This window comes from Syngnathus acus, chromosome 8 (genome assembly GCF_901709675.1).
Source record: "Syngnathus acus chromosome 8, fSynAcu1.2, whole genome shotgun sequence".
Classification (NCBI taxonomy): Eukaryota; Metazoa; Chordata; class Actinopteri; order Syngnathiformes; family Syngnathidae; genus Syngnathus; species Syngnathus acus.
In genome coordinates this window covers 8,625,982-8,650,693 of record NC_051093.1, presented here as the reverse complement: position 1 = coordinate 8,650,693, position 24,712 = coordinate 8,625,982, and the positions used below count along the sequence as shown (strand labels likewise).

Genomic DNA, 24,712 nt, shown 5'->3' with positions numbered 1-24,712 from the left:
GTACATACAGTAAGTAGCTCAAAGCAGCAGCCCAGAAAAAAAAAAAGACAGCCCAAGACGGTGGAATTCAAGCTCAGCATACAATGAGAATCTGCAGGGAAACTCCCAAGCAGAAATGGTGCACAGCAGGACAAAAGCAAGAGGAACACGAAAGGAATGTGACAGGTGTGGGAAAAGACTTGGGTCAAATAAATACGGATCTACTTGAGCTAACTAATCGTAGACCTTGTTTGCTTTGAAATGAATGAAAACTGGTACCACGACTTTTACTCATTTCAAACTATGCCTCTTCATATCTCAGTTAACATGACTGAGTTGTCAGCCTGAACAAATATTTGATGGTTGCTTTAGTGTCTGACCATTTGACCCAGTTTACTTTTCTGCTGCAATGTGCACATTTAGTTTGGATTCAATTGCGTTGGTTACTCCTGCTGTAGTGGTTTACTTTTGTTTTATATATATGGCCTAGTTACAAGTGTTATCAGATCAATATGAACTTTGATTATGACTTTACTACTGCGTTGGCGGAGTTTGGGCGATATACTACGGTGCGTTCACTTTACGTCTCCAGCATCGTAAACCGAGGATCCCCTGTACTGAAATGAATCTATCACCATGTTCTACTCTACTTTGACCACAAGGGGGACCCCTGACAGCTGCTGTCACACTTAAGGCCACCGAATTTGTTGTTGGATTGAGCCGATATGCTCACGCGCGCTCACGTACGCTCACGCACGCGCACCGACCGTATTGGCCACACCCCTCTCATGAATAATTCATCATCATCTCCTCGACGAGTGCCAGAGAGGCTTCCCAGACGTCAAGCCGTAGCTTTTGCCGGTAGGGAGACATTCATTCGGGTTTCTACTATCGCCACTACTGACAAGGACATGAAAATACCCGGCCATGACCGGGGCGTGGGAGTCTTGCTCCGGTACAACGGCTACGCGTGCTTCTGCTGGTTTATTTACAGGAGAGTACACATCGAGGGCTTGATATCGCCCCGACCGTGACCGACCTATTATCTGCCATTAATGACGCCATTTGGACCTCCGCTCACTTCAAGACAACTACGCAAGTGACTCACTCGCGGTAGGTTCATTATTGTCGTATTTTTTTTTTTTTAATTAATAATTACATGTGTGTGTGCGTGCGTGCGCGTGCGTGCGAATTGCATTGCCTCACATCCTTTTCCAGTACAGTGCCATTAAATCAACAATACCACGTTGGGTATGCTTGTTACTCTAAGTCACATTCTTTTGTATATTTGATTTGACTGCATATAAAAACACGAATACATATTGTTAATGTTGAATTAATTGGGTGTTTTATTGTTTGGCATACAGTTGTCACTTGTAAATGAAAATAATCATGTCCTTGTTGGATCGTCACAGACATTTGAATTGATGACAATGGTTTGTAAGTGGTTGCTAATTGTGTATTTGGGAAAAAGAGCACAAAGGATGAAACTTTTCCCATTGGAGGCAGTTGGTGGTTATCAGTTGTTTTGACAGGAAACAAATCCTTTGTGAAGAAATGACGGGATTATCAGGCACATTCCAACATAACTCATCACCATGCCTTCATATCACAATTATGGCTTTGTATTTTTGTATATGTTCTTTGTCTACACATCCGTCCGTCATATACATCTACCCGTTCATCCAACATCCATCACTACCTTCCATTCATCATCCATTTTTCTACCCATCTATTCAGAAACTGGAGACAAAAATACCTGACTCTACCACACAGTTCTTCGGAAAAGTATATTTGAGCCACAAAAAAGTCAAAGAAAAATAATTTCTTTCATCCTGACTGAAATGAGGTCTACTGAAGTTGTCATAAAACATCAGGTTTGCATGGTTGAGTGCGGTGGCAAAAGGTGGAAGGCAAGACTGGTGAGGAAATAATTCATCTTCAAAAGAACAAGAAAGCAAACATGGTGTTATCAAAACACTACACAAAGAGTCAATAAGTGTAGTTTAAGGCAACAAAGAAACGGAGTAAAGTAAATTTAAGGCAAATATGAGATGTTTTTTGGCAAATGTTGTCCCCCCCCCCCACTGACTTCTGTTCCTAAACAGTGGCAGTGCAGATGGATGTAATCCCACGCTAATCTGACTAACCTTGTAGTCTGTAGTCTGGGTTTAATGTGACTCTGATTAAAATCCCTCCCACCATGGCAGTCATTAGTTAATTAGATTACTCGCGTGTGCTAATTAAAGAGACGAGGTAGAGCTCTTGAAATGCAAGGTCTTTGTAATTTCATGATGATTTTATTTAGATTTATTCTCTTTGCACATTTCATCCCCAGTTTTTGAGTCGGATGTGTTTTGTATTCTATTTGTAGTAGCCTTGATATTTAATGAAAGTAAAACAGTGTTGTGAGAAAGGTCTGTTTATTATTTTGGAAGCATGATGTAGTCGCGATGGGCGGTGTATGATTTAGTATGGTTTTCCAGATGGAAAGGGAAAGTAGAGTGCAGGTTGCTTGACTGTCGTCCTTGATGATCTTTACAGCTTTCTATTTTGTCGGGGTTAAGGTCCCATGACACGCTTGTGTGTGCTGTGCATTTTTTAATACATCCTTCAACATGTTTACAACCCGAAACAGTCCAGTTGTCAGATAGTTGCCATCGTGGCAGCCATGATGATTTTTAAGACGACTCATCTGAAAAGATTTCAAATAAATTCAAAACTTCCTAATTTTTGAAGATAAAAATAATAAAAACATTTAAAATAAGTAAAAACACAAATACCTATGTGGGTTCCTCCATAGATGTTCTATTATATTATATGTTATTTGTCTTATAAAGGTGGATCTCAGTGAGAATCGTATTGTGAAATTTTAGTATGGAAAGACACCAGTGTAAATTTTTTGGGGATTTAATCACATCCATGCAAATTATTAAACGAGTTAATTTGCCAAGTACTACACGTAACAATTTTCTACGCCAACTTCTTATCTTTAATCACTCCTCAGTGCCTAAGGCTTCTTATTATATTCTTATTACAGCCCACAGCTGAGCAGACTTTGGCTCAGCGGTGTTGCTAATTTCATTTCCTCCATGCTGAAACCTTGCAACAATTTTCCGCATGTCTCAAATGAAGATAGATTGTGCATTAAAAGACATGTTATGTAGTTTTATACAGCTCGTCATATACAATTTAGCATGTTTATTTCTTAGCACATCTTTTTTCCTGAAATACATACAACCGTTTGCACGATTGAAACATGAAATACATTTTAATAGGTGTTGAAATTATTTGCACTTTTGCATTTAATTACATTTGCATCTGATGGTAGCATTAAATCATTGTTCGCCACTAATTGGGTCATCCATCTGTGCTGTCAAAAGGGGGACCCTTTTTATACATTTAAACAATGCCAGACAACCATAAAGCTGAAAAAAAACACCAGGGCATGTATTTGAGGTTTTTTTTTGCATCGTCATTAGCATATAGAGTCAAAACAGTGGGTAGGGGAGTCAGACCAACATGCCAGAGTCCACCCTTGCTAACAAGAATATGGGAGGTCATATAGAGCAGTAACTGACGACAGATGGTGTGTGTTCATGTGTGTGTGTGTGTGTGTGTGTGTTCATGCTTGTGCATGTGTGATTCACATGAATGAGCTTGATGCCATGCCAGCGCTGAGTCATGTTTACTTGCCACAGACTGCCGCGCGTGACTCAGGGATAAGACATGAAATCACTTTTTGTATTTCCCGCATTAACTACCAGAGCTGTAACAGGACGTGACCAGAAGGGAGTTGAGATGTTTGATTTTTTTTTTCCAAGATGAATGTCAGTGGTTCAGATGTAGGAAGCCAAGAAAAGCCTTGGCCAGTAGCTCAAAAAGTCCTCAATGGAAGTAAAGTTCTGGCTCTTCCTCTGTACCATTACATAGTTGATAAAAAATAACGAAATAACTCAATTGAAAAAAATAAAAAAACGACTAATATATTTTTAAATATATATTTTTGAGTATATCAGATCTGTTGCACAACTGACACATTCATCCAGATTCAATATTATAGTATTTCCCAACCACTTTATATTCTCGTATGTTCTGCAATGTGTCTTATATTATGAAGCAGAGCCATGTGGGTAGATGCAGCTTTGCTTTTTAGACTCAAGCCTATCTTTCTTTTCATGCCTGCATGTCATTGGGGATTAGCACACTGACACACATTACGCACACGCAATGAAAAGCGAGCTACTGCATGTTATATCGAAGAAATAAGTCGACAACTAGTCGCTGCAATTAGGATTTTGTGGGACAGCTCTTAGATGAGGATTATGTCTATTCCTAGACGAGCCAGGCAGAGAGTGCTGGTGTTTTATAGGATTTAAGCCTGGAATGCATAATGCTTCAATTTTACCACGCTACAGGTTGCATTTATTCTCACCAAGTATATTAACAGACCCGACTTACAGCCCAGATGGGACTGTGACAGGCTGTGCATTCAAGACTGTATATTAATGAAAGTCCCCCGAAAAAAATACAAGGGGCCCATAAAGCGATGGAAGAGAATTTTTGAGCTGCAGCAGATGGAGACTTTAGCTTCAACAAAAAGAATGAATAAGCAGATGGGTCAAAAATATGGGATGGAGCCCCTAAAACCCTGTTGACCCAACAACATCAAGCCAGCATTGTGTTTACAGAACCTTAAACTACTATTATCTTCAACTTAGTCTGCTTTACTGGTTGCATCAGCCCTGGTAAAGTTCAACCCTTTTAACTTTTCATCTTTAATATATTGCGTAACCTTTTTCTGGTATCTGCATTTATGCATCATCTTATTTTCTTTATTTGTTTCACAGGAAGTACATCGTGAGCAATCATGTTCCGAAACAGTCTGAAGATGTTGCTGGGAAGCAAAAGCCGCAAGAACAACGGTGGTCAGTATCACCCATGTGTCATTATGAGTCTTGTGAAACAGATCTCGGATTGTGTCGTGCTTTTTACCAGAAGGTCAAATGATAGAATGTGAAGCTTTGTTATCAAGTCAAGGGCCATATTCCATGTAGATAATTGACAGTTCAAACGATGGGATTGCCCTCACCAATCAGTGAAAAAAAATTGTAATGTTATCGAGTACTGAGGTCACCGGTACCGATACCGCGTACCGATACCGCTCGTACTGTAGATACATAAAATTTATAAATATAAATATTAAATATATTTCTTAAAATGAATAGGTATTTTCTATTCTTCTAATTTGTGGTTCTTAATCGTAAAAGGGCCACAAGGGAGCGGCCGCTATGGATTTACTTGTAATAAATAATGATACCGTAGATGGTTAGCATACATGAAGCTAAAAACAATCTTTAAATATCACAAAAACACTTCCAGTTTACACAACATAAGCAATCTGTAAATGTAAACCAAACCATGAACTAAAAACGACGGTACATAAAATAAAAAATCTTTCATTCAAATAGTTTTACATTCCAATGTGCTCTGTATTTGAATATTTTCTCCTGACAGGTGGTGGCAGCATTGAGTCCACAAGCTCAGACACGAGACTGACAGAAGGATCTACTCGCTCCCTTCCTTCCTCTCCTCTTAACATTCGTCAGGCCAAAAGAACAACTGGTAAGTCTTTTCTTTTTTTTTTTTGTCTAAAAAACAGTCAAGCAGCCCAAAACATTCACATCTTCATACTTCGTGATTAAATGTCAAATGGAGGTTAATCAGTTTTTTGTTGAAGAATTCTTTAGAAAAAAAAACAATTCTGAGTCGCTTGGGCATCATAGGGACAGCAAAAAAATTAAATCCGCTAGCGTAGCCGCAGACAAAGGCCACTCGCTGGTTTTGGATTAAGAGGGCTGATCCGTGGTCTGCTACTGGGACACAAGTCGGGTTTATGATCTTGACAGACCCGAAACACCCAAAGCACAAGTACAGCTGCTTTTAGATGAGGTTGAACTTTTCCAGAGCACCCTCCCCTTTCCTATCTTGACTCAGATAAAGCTCTGTGTCGTACTGTGTCTGGTAAAAAAAAAAAAAAAAAGGGTTGGTTTGAACTTTGAACCCTCCTCGTTTTCCTCAGCGAGAGATAAAACACAGAAATGTAAGCCACCCCTTGTCATCCTCTCCTGCTTGTGCTCCCCTTCCTCCTCCGTTGGGTTGATTTGACACACTTCCACTAAACACTCCCATGTGCAGTCTCAAGGAAAACAGGAACATCAGAAAAAACAGACTTCATTCCTCTTTAGTCACATAGCAACAAAAAACTAACAATTGAGTGTGAAATTGGAATTTTCTAAAAAAGTGGTGTCCACTTAGCACATTCTCGTGCTTTGTATTGCTGTCTCTTTTCTGGCTGGGGAGCGTAGAAGCTGCTGTTGGCCTGCATTCTTTTACACAGAGTCAGGGAATTCAAAAAAGATTCAAGAAAAGCATTCGTAATAGAGTGCGAAAACCCAGAAATTCAATGTTTGTGTAGTGGATGACAATCAACTGCGTCCAGAAAGGAATGGGAGGAAACTTACTCGTGAGTGTAAACGTCACTTATCGCCTGCAGATTTTGGATAACGTAAAGACCACCAAAAAAAAAATCTGGTTGTGTTAAAGCCTTTATGTGGGAGTAAAAATGTTTTCCCATTTTGCAGAAATCACTGGAGTCTGTGGAGATGCATAAATGAAAGGCGATACAATTGGATTGGATTGCAGTCAGTGTGGTTGTCATGCAGACAAGTCAAATAAATGACATTTTATTTTGTCGCTATTAAAAACAAGGCTCTGTGACCTACATTTTGGGTTCGGCAGTAATATTATCCTGAAACATCTAGAAAATAGGAATTTCAATCAAATATACCGTAATTTTCGGACTATAAGTCGCACCGGAGTATAAGTCGCACCAGCCATAAAATGCCCAAAAAAGTGAAAAAAAAACATATATGTATATAAGTCGCTCCTGAGTATAAGTCGCCCCCCCACCCAAACTATGAAAAAAACCGCGACTTATAGTCCGAAAATTACGGTAGTCAACAAGCACTTTTTACTTTTTTATCCAGATGCATTTTTGTAGCCGTGCAGGTCATATGAACTCAGATGTTCTCTATCAGTAAAGAAATCACCCTTGGCCCTAGTTTTTTAGCCTTCTAAAAGAGAAAAAAAAACTTTTCTCTGGAAGAAAATTGCTGTGTGTTGAGCTACTGGCGCTATCCGTCCCTCTTTCTCCTTGGTGTGCAAGAGTGTGTGTTTTGGTTGGAGGAGGGGAGTGTGTGATTTGCGCCGCAGTCAGACGAGAGAGAGAGAGAGAGAGAGAGAGAGGAGAGAGAGATCGTCTTTCAGACCAGATATGGAGGCTCTGCCGTGGAAAAGAAAAAAAATTGGAGGACTTGCAGACATTTTTGTTTTTGCTTCTTCATGCAAACTTGATCTGGAGCGGATCTCCCTGTGAATGAAAAGGGTTTGTACTTTTGAAGACGAAAAGGAGCAGTGGAACACCCCCCTTGGTCTGTTCTGAGTTGCGGTCAGCCTTAAAAGCTCTCTATGAGTGCGTGGACGTTCGATTACCTGACCATTAACTCTCTTTTCGTCTTGTACTCTTCTCTTTTTATGATGCCTCTGTGGAGTTTAAGCTAGAGTATCTTGAGTGCTTTCTTCTATTCCAGGAGAGACTCGTTGGCTTATCTTCTTATTCCCACCGTCTGTCTGTTCTTTGTGTTCTCTGAAGAAGGTGGAGCTCAGAAGCTCTGTGGTGGTGGTGGTGGTGGTGATGATTCTTTTTTCTTTTTGGTGAAATGATCACTGTCGAAAGAGCTTTTTCCTTATTCAAGGGCTTTTCTGGGGCAAGCCAGTCCCTTTGATGCAGTGACGCCAACTTCCACATGGAAACACTCTGAACCAATTACAACCTGGATCGTAGCTAGTTATGGACTGCACGGCGGCTATTTTGAAAGCGTGCGCCCGTTCGAGGACCGTGTGGTGTAGGCATGAGCGGGCCTCCGTGGATCACCCGTGGAGGTTTGCCGAGAACTGCCGTTGCGGGCCGGTCGGCACCTTGGGCAATGCGTCGTCGTCCCTTCTGCGAAGCTTGCTGTTTTACGTATGCTGCTGTCTGACTCACGAGGAAAACTCGGATCTGTGTCGGGATTGGGTCGATCGTCCCGTCAATGGAGAAAGGAGAAACAGGAGAGGGAGAACATCTGAGGAAGGTGAGAGTGAAGTTGAATTTGGGTCCGTATGCTAAAAACAAATATGTATGTACTCACATTTATTACAAAGAAAATAAAAAATAAAAAAGCAAAAATAAGTTAATTACCCCCCCAAAAAAACTGAAAAAGTCATCTTTTTAAAAAGACACATTTTGCAGAGTTCATTTTCTGTCAATCAAAGCAAACCTGTCACAAAGAGCACTAAGATGTCATGTTGTAAATGGTGCACATTCCATCTCCAACCTTGATATTGCTGATTCCAGCTTACTTCTGTGAAGTGGTTTTGGGTTTTGATTTTCTTGGTTTTAGAAAGCAGCCTAACATTTAGGATATTTTGAGACAGGCTTTACAAATCCCAACTTTAACTCAAAGTTACAGACTTTACAAAATGCCCAATAAATATGAAAAGCAACAAAAGGCAAGTGGACTGAAAGTGTAAAAGGATAGAAGAAGGTGAAGAAAGGGAATAGTTGCAAGAACTCAAAAGGCTTTCGCAACTCAGGAGAATGAAATGGAAAGACTACCACTTGTGTCTTTCCATTTTATTTTTGCCCGGCGACTCCCACACTCTGTCATTGACTGACCACACATGACTCTGTGGTCACACGCACAATGCGTTTCTATTATTTAGTCCACCAGTCATCAATTTATAGCTGTAATTATAGACTCTTTAGAGGCAGTATGATTTTTCATGCTGTGGTTTTCCAAAACACACGCACACACACACACGGAAGAATGTGGTTGTGCGTTTGTGTTGTGTGGAACAGGACGATGAAGCCTTACCAAGTGCCATAAATGTTTTCATTTCGCCAAAAGTCATGTGTGGTTTAGATGATAAAAATGGTATTTTATGAGGTGAAAATGTACAAATGAAAGTAATGCAACATGGAGTTTCTAAATGAAATATTGCAAGAATTCAACACGGAAGCCATTTACGGACGTATGCAGTTGCACTTTAATTGGTGTCAAGTTCACAGTCCCTTTAATTTTCTGTTCAAGCGGTTGGAAAGTGGTGATATTGCAGTGAAAACAGATGGACACGAGAGAAAAAGATTCCTTCCCAGGAAGAGCCAGAATAGTTAAAACAAATCTTGAACGAAACTTGTTCATGTGAAAGGCTTGGTGTCTTGAGAAAAATAAAATTCGAAATTACTGGAAGTGAAAACAGCCTTAACTAACAAAGGGACTGACTGTAATAGTTTTGACTCAAAGTCCTATTATTTAACAGTACAATGATTTTTCTTGAAATATTCTGCCTTTACAGAGCACTGGATGAAAATCTATTTTTCATGAGCACAAAGATTCTTCTTTCTACCCATTATGCTTGCTTGATAATGCGGAACAGCTTTTCCTTTAATTGTGCTCATCCGGGATCTCATTAGCAGATCTGTTTGACATTTATATCAGTGAAACCTTTTTTTTTCTCCTCCTGTCTCGGGATATGCAGGCGAAGAGGAGGATTTGGGACCACCTCCCTCAGTCGACGAGGCGGCTGATGCCCTGATGACCCGACTGGGCTTTTTATTGGGAGAAAAGATCATTAACGAAGAACCTGGGTCACCTCACCATGCCCAAGTGGATGGACAGGTAATTGCACATACCACATGTGATTCCCAAAGAAGTTGAAACGAACGGAGTCACTGATGATTCACTTACAGCTTTGCACAAATAGTTCCAGGAAAATCTACAACATATTTATTAATTTCCTCTCTCACAGAGGATTTCGCCTTCCTCCAGTTTGGACAGCAGCAACACATCCCCCACGTGCACACTACAGCCCCCTGCTGGAGTGGAGGGCAACAACAACAACAAACCACCCATCCTTGCCTCTGTCACCTCCCCCACGTCTACACTTGAGAGCAGAGATAGTGGCATCATAGGTATGGATGAGATTGTCGATTGATTGATTGTAGACAGATGTAGTTCAGCACGAGAACCTTCAAATGATTAATTATAGACAAAAACATCTTTCAGCTACATTGACCAGCTATTCAGCTGAATCAGCACCAGAGCGTGATGACGCCAAGAACCCCAGCGGCGGTTACCAAGGCAACAGTCTCAAACTCTGGAGGCCAGTGATGGCATCGACTTCCTCTTCCTGTATGATGGCTACAGGAAGCTCCAATGACTTGCTCTATGGGGCCGAGGACAACATGGCTTCCACATACAGCCTTAATAAACTCCACCCAGATTGGGGACAAGACTCGAACCGCTTGTCCGGATCCACCCACTCCATCCCGCTCTACCTTATGCCTCGCCCCAATTCGGTTGCTGGTAAGATGAATGGCGTATGTATGTGTGTGTTCATGTGTGTCTCAGTCCCCCACCGCTCTTCCTGTTAGGAAGGAAATCTTTCTCTCCTCCAGTTTTTGTGAACTCACCACACAGGAAAGTTGTAGAGCTTGCATAGATTTCACACCACGATTAAATGAGTCATTTACCTCAAACATTTTAAAAATAAAAACGTTGATGTGCAAAAAGTAACTGGGGCACTCATACCTGCATTTGAATTTCAAAGTATAAAGTTTTTTTTTTATCTTATCCTCCCTTCCCCTTTCTTCGTGGTCACTGAGTTATGAACGCTCGAGAAGAGCACTTGGGAAAGGAAGGAAGTAAGTAACATGTATGACGTCTCATAACACACACACACACACACACACGCACAGGATATGAAACAGAGTAAGCGCTAACGTTCTCTGTGGTGTTGGTTGTGACTCGATTGACTGTTCGCACACATTTGGTGAGTTCTCTTTTCTCGCAACTGAAAGCATGCAGTGTAGATTTATGGCTGCATAATATTTTTCCTTCTGTATACTATCTTGTAATGTGAATGTTAGCACATGTTAAAGATGACTGCGTTAGTTGAGCCCTGTTAAATTAAGTGTGTCTTTTTGTTGTTCAGCCACTAGTTCTGCTCAACTTGAAGATCTGGCCTACCTTGATGAACAGCAAAGACTGACTCCTTCCAGGGCATCCCTCAGAATGCCCAGACAGAATTCCGGAAGTCGAAGTCAACAGGAAAAGCGAGGTAAAGATACAGTAAAATACATTTGGAGAATTTTACAACAAGTACAATATGTTGTACAAAATGTTTTCTTTCCTTTTTTGCAGTTCAGTTGACTCCTTATCTTAACCTGAAGCCCCTCCATTTTGAAATTCCCGGATTGTTGTCTGGGACGAGGTTTACCGGAAGGGAATGGCTCTTCCAGGAAATGGACACCTGTCTTTCCAGCGATGACCCTTTAATCAATCGAGGGGTGGTGATTGTCGGAAATATGGGTTTTGGCAAGACGGCCATCATCACCCGACTGGTGGCACTCAGTTGTCATGGGAACCGGATGTGGCCAACATCTGCTGGCAACCAGACGCTGCCCAAATGTGAGTAGAAGCAGAGAATGTCAAATCAACTACAATATGCCGCTAAAATTCAATGCAGTGGAATTTCCAAAATCAAACACATCTATTCTCTGACAGGAGTGTTAAGAAAAAAATGTTAGTTGTTAAATATTTAAACTTAGTTGCATAGTAAGGAAGGCACGATGCCGGATATACACTGAAAAAGTGCTGCGTCTAATTTATGTCATTAAGTAGTCGCACAAAATAAAATGATCTGGATCCAGATAAAAAATATATTTCAGATTGTTTCAAATATGTTTCAGATTGAGTACATTCAACAACAACAAAAAACACACTTTACATTCTGCTGGTCTAATGAAAAATGTGGACTATAAAATGCACAGACTATCTGCTGGAGACAATTTAGACCAAAAGCGGCTTGGCATGGATTTTTTAGACTAAAGACCCCCAATGCGTTATTCCACCCGCAAAGACAACCTCATATTCCAGACAGCTGAGTCATCATGCAGAAGGAACGGAATCGGCCAATTTCGTAACCAACAACTACTACATGCACTGCCAAACCAAATGGCCTGATGATATAGTGGAAAATAAAACACTAAAGTAGTGAGAGAGATATCCTTATTGTTAAGTAGCAGTCATAGTTGGGGAGATGTTTTCACATGTGTTCTTGACATGAAGTCTCCTTCTATTCCAGACGCAGAATCTTTCCCCCATGATTCATTGGGAAGAGGAGGAGCAGGAGAAGGAGGAGGGGAGAGCTGTCCAGGGACTCCAGAGATCAAGAGGAAACAGCAGGAGGCGCTCCTGAGGCTCGCAGGACAGGTCGCAACCTTGATTAATAGAATAGATCAAGAAAAAATATGTATTCCTTCGACTTTATAATCTGCACGCACATTTTAAGATGTTTGCATCCATTGTGCAAAAATAAATAAATAAATCAGATCGTGTATAATAATTGCTGAGCAAACAATTTGAACTGCAACAGTTACAGAAATGTGATTATACAACCTCCCTGCTCTGTTATGGACATTTCCCAGCCATGACTTCCTAACTACCTTTGAGACCACAGACGCTTCAAATCAAAGAAGCTGTCATGCATGACGTTCCAGTCAAGACTTCCTTTTTATAGCATCACACTCCTGAAACATTTATCTGACATGTGGCCCGAGAGCCATTTAGTAACATTGAGGGCTGCCATTTATGACCTGTAGGGTTGCTGCTGACAGCCAAAAGGGAAATGATACATAGCTACTGCCAAGCAATAACAGAATGTTGAATAACGTCTGTCAGATGTATAACACAAAAAAATAAAAAATAAATAACACCCATAAGTACAAACTTAACCAACACCTCTGCGACATGAATTAAATAACAACTGACTTTCGATTTCTGTAGGTTCAATGTTATCCCTGTCTGTCTTTGCAGGTGGTTTCTTATCATTTCTGTCAAGCTGATAACTGTCACACGTGCTTGGTACCGGAGTTCGTCCACAACATGGCAGCCATGTTAACCGAAGCTCCTCAGCTGTCAGCATATCGAGAGCTGCTGCATCGCTCGCCTCAACTTCAGACCTCACTCAGTCTGCGATCCTGCATCCAAGACCCGAGCTCGGCCCTCCAGAAAGGAATTCTCGAGCCTTTGGAGAGTCTTTACAAAGGTAAAAAAAATGTTTTTTTTGAAAAATAGCGGCAAATTAATGATGTGATTCTGCTTTGTTTTTCTCCAGAGAGGAAGTTGCACATGGAGGGGGCGGGGATCATTCTACTGATTGATGGGCTAAATGAGGCAGAGTTCCATCGGCCAGACTACGGCGACACACTGACCTCCTTTTTGTCTCGTAACGTTCACAAATTTCCTTCGTGGTTAAAGATCATTGCTACTGTCAGGACCAATCAACAGGTAGTTCATTTCATCTCGCCACAGAATGTGAACCTCATCAAATTCCTTCCATTAACTTTCTTTCTTGTCGTCCATCAGGACATCGCTCGGTCTTTACCTTTTCACGGCATCTCTTTAGACAGGATGGAGGAAAACATTGCCATAGATCAAGACCTGCAGGTAGCGCACAAATTCATTGACTTGGGATCTTCTATCCTGGTACACTCAACCAATATCTTCTTTTAGGGTTACCTGATGCAACGTATCAACAGCAGCCCTGACATTCAGAGCAATGTGTCGCTAAGCAATGGTCGCCTCGACAACATGGCGCTAAGCAAACTAGTAAGCCATCTAAAGTCCCTAAGCAAAGGCTCATACCTCTACCTGAAGCTGACCCTGGACTTGATAGAGGGAGGATACCTGGTCCTTAAGAGTTCCAGCTTTAAGGTATGCAAGATGGAAAGGAAATTGAAGAGAGTTTAAAGACAATCCAAAATGACACCCTTGTGCTTCTTTGCTTCTATAGGTGGTTCCAGTCAACCTGGCAGAGTTGTATCTGTTGCAACTAAACATGCGGTTTCCGACACAGTCATCTTTCCTGAGAGTCATACCACTTCTCAATGTAACCGTGGCAACGCTGCACCCATTGACTGACCAACAGGTACACACAATCAATCAATGCAATCTCATTTTGTTCAATATTCTTTTAATTTTTTATTTTTACATTTGACACAACATCCCAACATCATGAGATTTTTTTTTCCTGTATGAAAGACTGCTTTTAATCCTGAATACTGCATTGAAAATGTTTCCTATAAAAGCTTTTTGAGGTGATCAATGCTGGCGCTCTGACCGGTGGGGCCATGCAGTGGGCGGAGTTCAAGCAACATCTGGAGCAGCTGTCGCCTTTCCTCCTGCAGCGCTCCGATGGTAGTCGGATGCTAAACCACACCTCGTTCAGGGAGTGGCTAGTGTGGAGGGATGAAGGGCAGGACAACAGGTTCCTCTGTGACCCCAGGTATTTTGAGAAGCAACATCTCCTGAGTGCTGTACGTGGGACTAAAAAGATGACATTGTTGATTGTTTTCCTGCAGGAGCGGGCATACACTGCTGGCTTTCTGGCTCTGCAGACAGGGAGGGAAGCTGAACCCACAGCAGATACTTGAGCTGGGACATCACATCTTAAAGGCTCACATTTACAAGGCAAGCTTCTTTCGTCATGAATTGATCCGGCATAATAAATGTCCTCGTCCTGCTGTGATCCAATTTGTTTTTTTTACCTTTGGTGCTTTCTGTCATGTAACAGGGCTTAAGCAAGAAGCTTGGGATTTCCTCCTCAATTCTGCAGGGCCTGTGGATGTCTTACAGTAGCGAGAGCTCGAACCATGCTCTCGCATCGTTGCGAAATCTTTATACGCCCAACATCAAGGTAATACACAGCAGAATAGTGTACACTTCATTATCATCCAAAATTGTGAGGTGTCTTTTACTTGACTTGAACTTACCTTCCTTTCTTATCCAGGTGAGCAGATTACTGATGATGAGCGGGGCTGATGTGGATTATCGGAGCGGTGTCCTCAATAATGCCCCCCTGCTTTGTGTCCACGCTCATTTGGGCCATGGGGACGCAGTAGCCCTTTTACTTGATCATGGAGCTCAGGTATTCAAAAAAATACAATGCAAATACAGATTTTTTTTAATTGTGTTAAAGCTAATGTATTTGACGTTTTGTATAGGTTGATATTCAATCACAAGATGGCTTGACCGCTTTAGGATTTGCTGCTTCTGCTGGACATCTGGATGTTATCACCTTGCTTAGTCAGCATAAAGCCAAGGTATGCAACATCACAATTAACAAAAGCACAGGTTATGATTTTTTGGGATGCAAAAATTGTGACTGTCAAATTGTGCCTTTGCTTATCCTCAGGTTGGCCACGTTGACAGCTCAGGTCGCTGTGTTGCCGTGCATGCGGCTCAGCGGGGTCACCTCCACGTGCTACGTTTCCTTCTGAAGCACGCCGAATGGAGCTGCACCTCCTGCTGTGGCCAGAGGGGGGTGAGCAGGAGCCAGGCGCTGCAGCAAGCTCTGACTGCAGCTGCCAGCATGGGCCACGCAGAGGTACATGCATACAGATGTTTACCCGCTTTCCATACTTGACATCAAGCACCAATATGTTAAATTTCCCCCTCAACAATGACATGTTGTGTGTAGATTGTGTCGTATCTCCTGGAACCTTCAGAGGAAGATCATAAAGAGGAGGAGAGACCCGGCATCAACACACCTGACAGTCTGTGGGGAGAGACAGGTACAATAGTATATAATGACAATATTCTGTTATTTGTAATATTACCAACTTGTTAACCATAAGGGAACTGCTGTTTCTCATATTTACATTTATTCCCCATGAGTGTCCAACTTAGAAAAAAAAAACTTGAATGTACTTACAGCATCTGATTGGAGGTTTGCAAATTAATTCGACCATTTTTTGTTGCTATTTTATCTCCATAGCCCTGACAGCAGCAGCTGGAGGTGGCAGGTTGTCAGTCTGCAAGCTGTTGTTGGATCAAGGTGCCGCTCCGGAGCAAGGCAGCAGACGAAGTGTCGTACCGCTCTTCTGCGCGGTCAGGCGGGGACATTGGCAGGTAGAAGCAGCGCAACACACACAAAAACAAAGTCATTATTGATGTTTTCTTCTTCTCAATGTGTCTCCCCTCTTTTGTCAGGTTGTTGAGTTGTTATTGAATCACGGGGCGCAGGTTAATATGGTGGACCAACAGGGCCGCACAGCTTTGATGACAGCGGCCTCTGAAGGTCACATGACCACCGCCAAATTGCTGTTGGATCACGGTAAAGAAAAGCTCAGAGAATAAAAAAATAACCATTTTACATTTGGTGCAAAACAGTCATTCAGTTATGAAATGAACCTGCACTGGTCAAACTTTTAAAGTTTTTTTATTTTGATTTTTTTATTTAATTTTATTTAACAGTGGTCAAATTTTAATTTTTAAAAAAATATGTTTTAATTTGACCCAATCCCATTCATTTGGATTCATTCTCTGACACGTGTGGTATGATGCTCTCAGGTGCGTCTCTGGATCAGGCAGACAGGGAAGGTTTAACGGCGCTGAGCTGGGCGTGTCTGAAAGGCCAGCTCCCATTGGTCAGAGAGTTGGTGGCGAGAGGTGCCGCCACAACGCATAGTGACCGCAGCGGCCGGACACCGTTGGATCTGGCTGCGTTCCGCGGGGATCCCGAAGTGGTCCGTAAATACAAATAGATGCTGTCTTTCGAAATATTTCCAACCACACATCACAGTCAAGTTTGGCCTCTGCTTTGCGGCAGGTGAAGCATCTGGTTGATCACGGTGCATCGGTGGAACACGTCGACTCCAGCGGGATGCGACCGCTGGACCGAGCGGTCGGATGCAGGAACACTTCAGCCGTCATTGCTTTGCTCAAAAAAGGAGCCATAATAGGTAAGTCATCTTTTTCCCAATCAATGAAATATAGTGACAAGACAAAAGAACACATTTAGCAAAGTCAACTTTCCATTATTTGAAGTTTGACTCGTTGTTTGTGTAGGACCAGCAACCTGGGCCATGGCAACATCCAAACCAGACATTTTAATGGTCCTCATCAGTAAATTAGTCCAAGAGGGCGACAAACTGTACAAGGTAAGACACCAACTTGATGAAATGGAATTGTGCAGTGTAACTAGAAGGGAAAACTAATTTATCGCATGTTTTGATGTGTGTGTGTGAATAGCAAGGTAACGTGAGAGAAGCCGCACATTCCTATCAGTCTGCGCTCCAGAAGTTTCCAGCGGACGAGTTAAAGACGTTCAAACAGCTGAGAGTGTGCGTGCTCCTCAACCTGTCACGTTGTCGGCGCAAGATGAATGTGAGTAGCACCGTCCTGGCATAAACACACGCTGAAGCGCTCTTTTGCAATGCCTCGTCCATCTCAAACGGGAGTTTCCACTTGCAGGATTTTGCCCTTGCCGAGGAGTTTGCCACCAAGGCTTTGGAGCTAAAAGCCAAATCTTACGAGGCCTTTTACGCCAGAGCGCGTGCTAAACGCAGTCGCAGGTGAGGTAACCCGAACCTCTTAAGAGGAGATGTCGTTTGTATGATATATATTTCGATGTATTTCTCCAAATGTAGGCAGTTTCATGCAGCCCTAGAAGATCTTCTGGAAGCCAGCCGCCTTTGTCCTTCCAACCGGGAGATTCAACGCCTGCTATCTCGGGTCAAGGAAGAGTGTCGACAACACGCGCAACAACCGGACTCAATGCCGCAAGGAAACTTCTCGAACAACGACGCAGGGCTTAGAAATTCGGAATACCTGCACGTTCACGCCAATGAGGCGTTTTCCAAGGATGAGGAGAATGAAGAAGATCAGTGGAAAGGAGATTCTACTGCTCATCATGTCTACGGTCGTCAAGGGGTGCAGTTGCCACCTTCCCTCTCGCCGACTCATCGGCCCAAGTCGAGTCCCGGCCATTCGCCCTCTTCCTCCCCCTCTCACCCGGCACCCTCCTACCAATGTTTCAGCCCTCCGACCTCTCCGCGGCAGAATCTGCATCCCACCAGCCCCATGTCAGAGCGCAAATTATTTTCCGCTCACCACGCAGACCAGAACCAGGCACTGCAGCAGCATCACCACCAACTGAGATCTTTCCCCACTCAAAACCAGTGGCTACAACCAGCTAAAGTCCAAGTGGTCAGAACGGGTCAAGCCAGTTCATCGGTTCACTCTAGCGTGGTCTTGAGTAGTTCGACCTACTCCCAGTTTGCCCAACTGCCTAAAGAACTTGCTGAACTCGGGGATGGTCTTTGCCCGAACCCCTTTGAGATGAAACAGCAGGCGGGCGTGGCTTGCGGAGCTTTATACCTTCAAGAGAGCGCAGATGTTGACCCGGTTTACCAGTCAAAAGCGACAGCCGCCTACGGGGGGGGAATGACTCGCTTTGGCCAGCCCCGTCAGTACAGCCGCAACCAATCCAAAGCCGCTTATTACCCCATGGAAGTCACTGAGATGGCAAAAGCGCCACCCGATGATCATCACCACCTACGCCACGGCGTTCAATCGACCTCTCCCGCTCTTCCCCACAGACCTGTCAACGTATGCTTCTCCTCTAGCAGCGGCAGCCTGTCTGGCGGCCAGCAGGCCATCCGAGGCTCGACTTTCAGGACCTCGGCTTCCACGCAGCACGTGGACTTACCTTTTAAAGAACAGCCCATCGGTCACGTGGATGATCTGTCACCCAACTCCTCTCCCCAGGCGGAGTGTGTCGTCGGAGGCGGGACTTATCCCGGAGAGGCGGGTCGTTCGTCGAGGAACATGCCTTACATGGGTCTTAATGACAAAACTGTAAGAGTGCTCCAACAGTATCAACAACAGGCTCCGCCCGCTTCCTCATCCAGCCTCAGCCCCTCTCGATCGTGGGCCGTGTCTTCGGTGGACACCATCGTCGCGTCGCCCGGCAAACAAGCCGACGATCCGGTCCAATCGCAGCAGGCCTTCTCCATGGCCTATCACAACCGCAGCAACAACAACGGCCACTACGACAAGCAGCTGCCCTACTACGACGTGTTGCCGGCCAGCGGTCCTCTGGTTGCCGCCCAGAAGCTGCCTTATATCGACATGAAGCTCGCACGGACACTGCCGGTCAATAAAAAGACATGTCCCACCTCTCCTGTCAAAGCCAAAAGACCCTTTGTGGAGTCTAATGTATAGAGAAGACTAAGAAGATGAACATATATGTACAACGTGGAGCCCAACATAAGAGGAGACTGAGAAGCCTTCAATGGTATCCATGGTGCTTCATCGCTGATACTTGAGGACTGCAAATTCCAACATCTCTGCCTGATAGTTCATCGTACAGAATTGGTGGCACAATGAGGACCAGGAACGTCTGAGGTCGACTTATTTCCTCCTTCGTGACGCCGTAGCATCTTGACGCCTTTACCAGAGAGCTGCTCAAGCTCTTAACCCCCGCTCCTACCTGGAAATTTGGATTTTTAAAAAAAATGCTACAGGGTAGTGCAGCAAGCCGTACTAGCACACTGAATTGTCCATATACTAGTATAACAAGTACTAGTCAAACACCAAGCAAATGTTCCGTTCGCCTGGTCAGAGTGAGTCAGTTCCAAAACACACTTTGAGTGACATCACATGGCTCTGACTTGCTGTGCAAAGGAAAACAATGCTATTTATCTTTTTCTTTTTCTTTTTTTCAAGTTGTCTGTCTTGAAATGTGTACATTTAGTTGTCCTTGTCTTTTTGATTTTAAAAAAGGGGGACGAAGAAAGATGTATATAATTTTGTCTTTGTTCTGCGTTGAGCATCGTGCAAAAGAAATGTCTCTCTGGTTTGTTTTCAACATTTCTTACCACGTGGATGTCAATTGTTACATGTGTGTTAGGGCTGCACTGAAAAGACCAAAAAAAAAAAAGAGTTCTATTGAGACAGTAAAATGTTTAGAAGTCACCATAGTAGGGTTATTCTGAAAGTATATTTTCTTTTCAGTTCAGCCCTTACGTTCGTTACTTATCGTTATCGCCATGGAAACATGCAGACATCTAAACGGATTGTCCCACTGGCTACATTCATTTCACTCGTGTTTCATAGTTAGTGGTTGTAGCCAAGCATTTGGCCCACATCCGAGGCCAAAGAGTACACATTTGATAAACCTTTAGCACAAGTAGCCATCAAGTGAGATTCTTGTATTCATTCTCGATGCTGCTTGGCCTGCGCAGGGTCACAGGCCCGACTCGTTTGAGTTTTCTGCTTTAAAATGTGTGCATTTGGTGAACATGAATGTTTGTTCTTTTTCTATGTTGCTGATAAACGAGACTTCTGACCTCTCTTTCACGGTACAGTTCTCTGCTGTCACACAGTTCTCAATACGGACATGTTTAGCAGCCGTGATTCGGACCACTTGGAATTTTAAGAGTCAACTCCATTGGCTGTATTAAAAGCTGTCATTAAACGTCATTGACAACTCACCGTAGTGTTTTATTCTGTAGACTGTGTGAGAGTGATTGTGGGAAGTGCATGTTAAGATGAACGTTGGTTTAATTTTGGTTAAGACCGACTGGCTTTTGGCCATGGACCTTTATTTTGGCAAAGCTTTTGGTCACCTGGTCAGTCACCTGATCAGGCACCTGATCAGTCAAAGATGGTTGCTCCCTCATGGCAGTCTGCCTCAGTCTGTCACAGTCAGCCAAGAAGGTATTAGTGATATCGTTTTTTACCGTTTCGGGATTACAATTTGGATTGCCTGCACCCCCCCCCCTTCCATATTGGACATCCATCTCCAACAAGGTATGAACAAACAGATAAGCGTGTGACTGTACAACATCTATCCCTGGAAATATTGAATTGAAATGATGTTTCCCTGCACACTGAATCCTCCAATTTTTACCACCACTCAAATAAAAGCAAACAGTTTTTTTTTTTTGCAATTATTTAATTTACTAAATATCTCACACTCCCAAAACCATTAACTTAATATAATACTCTTAATACTTAATATACCTTCACAGTTGACAAAGTTGCACATTGAAAAACGTACTTGCACAACACACTAATGCAAACAAATTTTCTTTGACAGTGTCAATCCAAAGTGGGCATTATCACAGCTCTTGTATTTTTTTTTTTTCAAGTGGCCCACGTCAGTATTTAATTCCATCTTGCAATATTAACTGAGTAAAATCAAGAGAACTACTCAAACAAATCAAATTGTAGTGAGCAGTTAGTGAATAAATTAAGGCATGGTGGGTGAGCTTCCTTCGGTCAGGGTCTTGAAGTGGACCGCCAAAGACTCCTCCTCAGGGTTTGGTGGCCGCCTGTATTCTTCCTTGGTGACAATGTAGCACACCAGCAGCCCGAAACACGCGAGCAGGATGCCCAGAATGTTGGCCATAATCCCTTCAGGTGGAAAGCTCGAATAGGTTGACCTGAGCCACAGAGTAACAAGCATTTCATTTGCCCATCCCTGATTCCATATCAACAAACACTTTACAGATGTAAATAATGATGCAAACAGTAGATACGGACGTACATGATGCTGAAGAGAAGTTTCTCTGTGATACCAAGCAAACTGCTCCCTATAGCCATAACCAACAGAACCAGACCACAGAACGCATGAACGGGGATGTACGCTGATCGTAACCATGACGACGCAACGGGAAACAGGAAGAACGACAAACCCATGACCCACTGTTGAGAGATGGATAGAATAAATGTGAAAAAACGTACACATTGGCATATATGTGTGTGTGCCTACCTGCAAGCTAAATAAGACAATGGTAGCCATGCCGCACCAACTGTGCAAGGAGTACATATTTGGGTACTTGGCTGCTCGGTGGGAGTCAAACACAGCCGCCATACCTAAACACACACATGTACAACAGAGAGTACAGAAAAATAGAAACACGTGCACTTCTCCGTCGAACTTACCGACAATGCTGACGATCAGGGCGAGCATGTGAATGATGCCATGAAGCATCTTGACATTCTTTTTTGCCTCATTACGGAACACTCGATACACCAGGATGGCTGTGGATCAAAAGTTGAACATCAATGAGTTTTGAATGCAAACATTGTTTGTTATTTGGTCTGAGCCCAGCTTGTGTTTGACGACACGAGCACATGACTCTGTTACAGTCGATGGATGACCACATGAGTGCGCCTAGGGGTTGTGACTCCCCATCCCAGAATAAAAGCAAGCACGGAGACCCCCCCCCCCCCGAGGGTGTTTGGATCACTTGTGAACATCTCACTAATGTCCAGCTGACCTTTGCTGTTATCACTTTAATGCAATTTAGCTTTGACAGCTGTCCCGTTGAGCCACAAGAGCTAATGTGGTTAGACCTATATTAGCAGAAGTACACTGAGCTGCAGGAAACAAAGAGCAAAACGGCCAACAGATATAAATTAGTCAGCCTGCAGTTAGAGGATTTGACCCAAACGATCTGCTTTTTATTTGATATTTTGATCGCTTTAAATAAGTCAATAACACTTGCATACACTGACGACACTAAAAATAGGTGAATGCAAAATTTCAAGGCAACAATAACATTTGAAGTTGGGCAATTCAACTAAATATTTGAAGTCTTGCTATTGGAAATTGTAGGACACTTCTCCCTTTTATTGCCCCCCTCAAGTAAAAATAAATTGTTTGGAATGTTACACAAACTAATATTGCTTCCATAAATGTCAATGTTTGTCCAACTTAAACGGTCTTGGGGCAAAATTTACAAGTTGTGTTTTATGGTGTAGTATTAATGTTCGTCATTTTATTGTGTGAGCATGCCTTCTTAATCAAACATGTAAAAACCTGCTTTTACTTGACGCAATGTTTTAATGATAATAATCCTTCATTTCATATTTTCAGTATAACATCTACGGATGTTTATGACTGCTCACCATCTCCCTGTAAGAAGACCATGCCCAGAATCATGCAGAGAGGGTGAAGGTTGAACTCCTGGTCGGAGCCATCCCACGCAAAGCCTCCGTGGTAGTGACCCATCCACACGCCAGTTAGCACGACTGATGTCACACCCAGAAGCTGCGAGGCTCCTACTAGCCATCCAAATGTGGTGCGAGCAGAGCGTGGAGCAGAAGAATCCTCCATGATCTGGGACACACAGAGAGAGAATATTACATCTTCACATGTTTTGCCTGGAGGTCTGCTATTTGCGATCTGCCATATTAAATTATGACGTAAATAAGGTTAGGCCATCAAATAGCAAAGTAAACAGATCTCTCTTTACAATATCAACAAATGCAATGACGTGACTTTTTTTTCTCGCCCTGTCTGATTTGCTTTTGTATATTTATCACATTTACTTATGTTAATAATGACCGTGGGGCCCATTCACTGACTGCACCTGAACATTTCTGACAGACACTCTCCACGCTTTGCTTTCAAGCACATTATACATTAATACTGGACTTGAGTTTTAATAAATATAAATTTAATATGAATTTATAGCAATAGGGTTACGGCAAACTGATACATATGGGAAAGGTGAGTCATAGTCGTCAAGGAATTTACTGAAAGCAAGTAAAGGTTTTATGCTTGCAACTTTTTGTGTGTTCAAATGTTTAGCGGGCGGGTTCAATATGAGCCGATTATGCATTTAAATGGTATTACCATCGTAACAATCCGATGAGGGTGCACAAGATTATATGTTTTAACACTCGTAGGATTTAACAGTGAGGATAACATAGAAAAGTTTGAACGAGGACGCCAGCTGTCAAACACACGGATGGCCATTTTTATAACACCTGCCACCTGTTCCGATATCGTGATGGACAATATCCTTCGATCGATTTCATCCTGTCCGTGACGTATACATCTCTGCAAATAAGTTGGTCGATATTAATACTTACTGCGTCGTAGTTCTGCAATGGGTGCTGTTGTTCTTGCAAAGTCGCAGGGTGTGGATTTATACATCCGCCTTCCTCCTTTTTTTTTTTAATTTGTTTTTCATCCGCCTTTCTCCTCCCTCAAGTGGTGCGCTTCGGGCTTTCGAAACAGACCCATCCCACGTGACTAATAAGGAAATAATAAACCTAGCATTGCGCGTTGCTGCATATGGAAATTATTGCAGTGTTATTTGAATCTGGAAAGAAAATTTGAAAATAGATACATATATAATTTAATGGAGAAGTCGCATGCGATGGCGACAGTCTGGATTGATGACTAAGCTCAAACGTAAAGGGTTGGTTACCATGACAACGCCAGAGGAGAGCGGTCAAGAGGAAGAAAGCGTGGCTGGGTGTGACAGTAAATTATAGCAGTCTATTTAATGTTTTTAACTCTACCTTTTATGATTACCGTATTATTGAAATTCAACTAAAGGCCATTATTGCGTATGACACCTATTGCATGCATTTTGCACCCTCGATAATACAATGCAATTCAGTGTGCGTGTCCCCGATGATTGACATTGACCTCCAATAGATTTTCATCCTGTGTCAGTCATTCAAACAACAAAGATGGCCTGAAAAGTAATGTGTATGTAGTATTTGTTCTTCTACGTATGGCAAAGGCAGAATAGGCCACAGAAAATAATGTAAGGGCCGCATCTTGCCCCCGGGCCGAACGTTTGAAACGTTCATTGCACGTAGTCTACTTATCTGGGTGTTCATAAGCTCTGGAACTGCACACACTTGCGACTGGGTGACTCCAGGCTGGCAGTATCCCTTTTTCTCCAGTTAATGGCGCTGCAGGCTAAGCTTACTTTGAGCTTAATTGCTGCAAAGGAGCAGGGCAAGGTTTTACA

The 24,712-nt window shown here is 42.8% G+C and overlaps 2 protein-coding genes across 4 annotated transcripts; one reads left to right on the top strand and one right to left on the bottom strand.

Moving 5' to 3' along the window:
- The first annotated feature begins 795 nt into the window (after positions 1 to 795).
- Positions 796 to 20,422, top strand: tanc2a (tetratricopeptide repeat, ankyrin repeat and coiled-coil containing 2a). Of its 3 annotated transcripts, XM_037255566.1 has the most exons (29): positions 796 to 1,092; positions 4,830 to 4,907; positions 5,497 to 5,604; positions 9,622 to 9,761; positions 9,892 to 10,054; positions 10,149 to 10,448; positions 11,077 to 11,202; positions 11,286 to 11,552; positions 12,229 to 12,356; positions 12,960 to 13,191; positions 13,261 to 13,433; positions 13,512 to 13,592; positions 13,659 to 13,859; positions 13,939 to 14,073; positions 14,234 to 14,430; positions 14,507 to 14,615; positions 14,719 to 14,841; positions 14,935 to 15,072; positions 15,149 to 15,247; positions 15,340 to 15,531; positions 15,625 to 15,718; positions 15,922 to 16,055; positions 16,137 to 16,260; positions 16,497 to 16,672; positions 16,756 to 16,888; positions 16,995 to 17,086; positions 17,178 to 17,312; positions 17,400 to 17,500; positions 17,576 to 20,422. In XM_037255566.1, the coding sequence occupies exons 2-29, from the start codon at positions 4,850 to 4,852 to the stop codon at positions 19,149 to 19,151; spliced, it is 5,535 nt and encodes a 1,844-aa protein (XP_037111461.1). In that variant the 5' UTR covers positions 796 to 1,092; positions 4,830 to 4,849; the 3' UTR covers positions 19,152 to 20,422. The 3 variants fall into 3 exon arrangements, with proteins under 3 accessions (XP_037111461.1, XP_037111460.1, XP_037111462.1); XM_037255565.1 differs by lacking the exons at positions 796 to 1,092; positions 4,830 to 4,907; positions 5,497 to 5,604 and adding an exon at positions 7,257 to 8,174; XM_037255567.1 differs by lacking the exons at positions 796 to 1,092; positions 4,830 to 4,907; positions 5,497 to 5,604; ... (1 more) ...; positions 9,892 to 10,054; positions 10,149 to 10,448 and adding an exon at positions 10,829 to 10,914.
- Positions 20,423 to 20,865: 443 nt separating this feature from the next.
- LOC119125268 (cytochrome b561) lies at positions 20,866 to 24,086 on the bottom strand. The gene is made up of 6 exons (XM_037255570.1): positions 23,817 to 24,086; positions 22,848 to 23,058; positions 21,879 to 21,977; positions 21,706 to 21,809; positions 21,481 to 21,638; positions 20,866 to 21,376 (listed from the first exon to the last, which is right to left on the bottom strand). Exons 2-6 carry the CDS (start codon positions 23,053 to 23,055, stop codon positions 21,184 to 21,186), a joined length of 762 nt encoding a protein of 253 aa, XP_037111465.1. The 5' UTR covers positions 23,056 to 23,058; positions 23,817 to 24,086; the 3' UTR covers positions 20,866 to 21,183.
- Positions 24,087 to 24,712: the final 626 nt, after the last annotated feature.

Coding starts and splice junctions, on each gene's coding strand:
- LOC119125268 (XM_037255570.1), bottom strand. CDS start 23,055: ATGGAGGATTCTTCTGCTCCACGCTCTGCTCGCACCACATTTGGATGG. Junction 21,978..22,847: donor GGTCTTCTTACAGGGAGATG/GTGAGCAGTCAT, acceptor TTTGATCCACAG/CCATCCTGGTGTATCGAGTG. Junction 21,377..21,480: donor AAACTTCTCTTCAGCATCAT/GTACGTCCGTAT, acceptor TCTGTGGCTCAG/GTCAACCTATTCGAGCTTTC.
- tanc2a (XM_037255565.1), top strand. CDS start 7,892: ATGGACTGCACGGCGGCTATTTTGAAAGCGTGCGCCCGTTCGAGGACC. Junction 8,175..9,621: donor AGGGAGAACATCTGAGGAAG/GTGAGAGTGAAG, acceptor CGGGATATGCAG/GCGAAGAGGAGGATTTGGGA. Junction 15,532..15,624: donor CCAGCATGGGCCACGCAGAG/GTACATGCATAC, acceptor TGTTGTGTGTAG/ATTGTGTCGTATCTCCTGGA.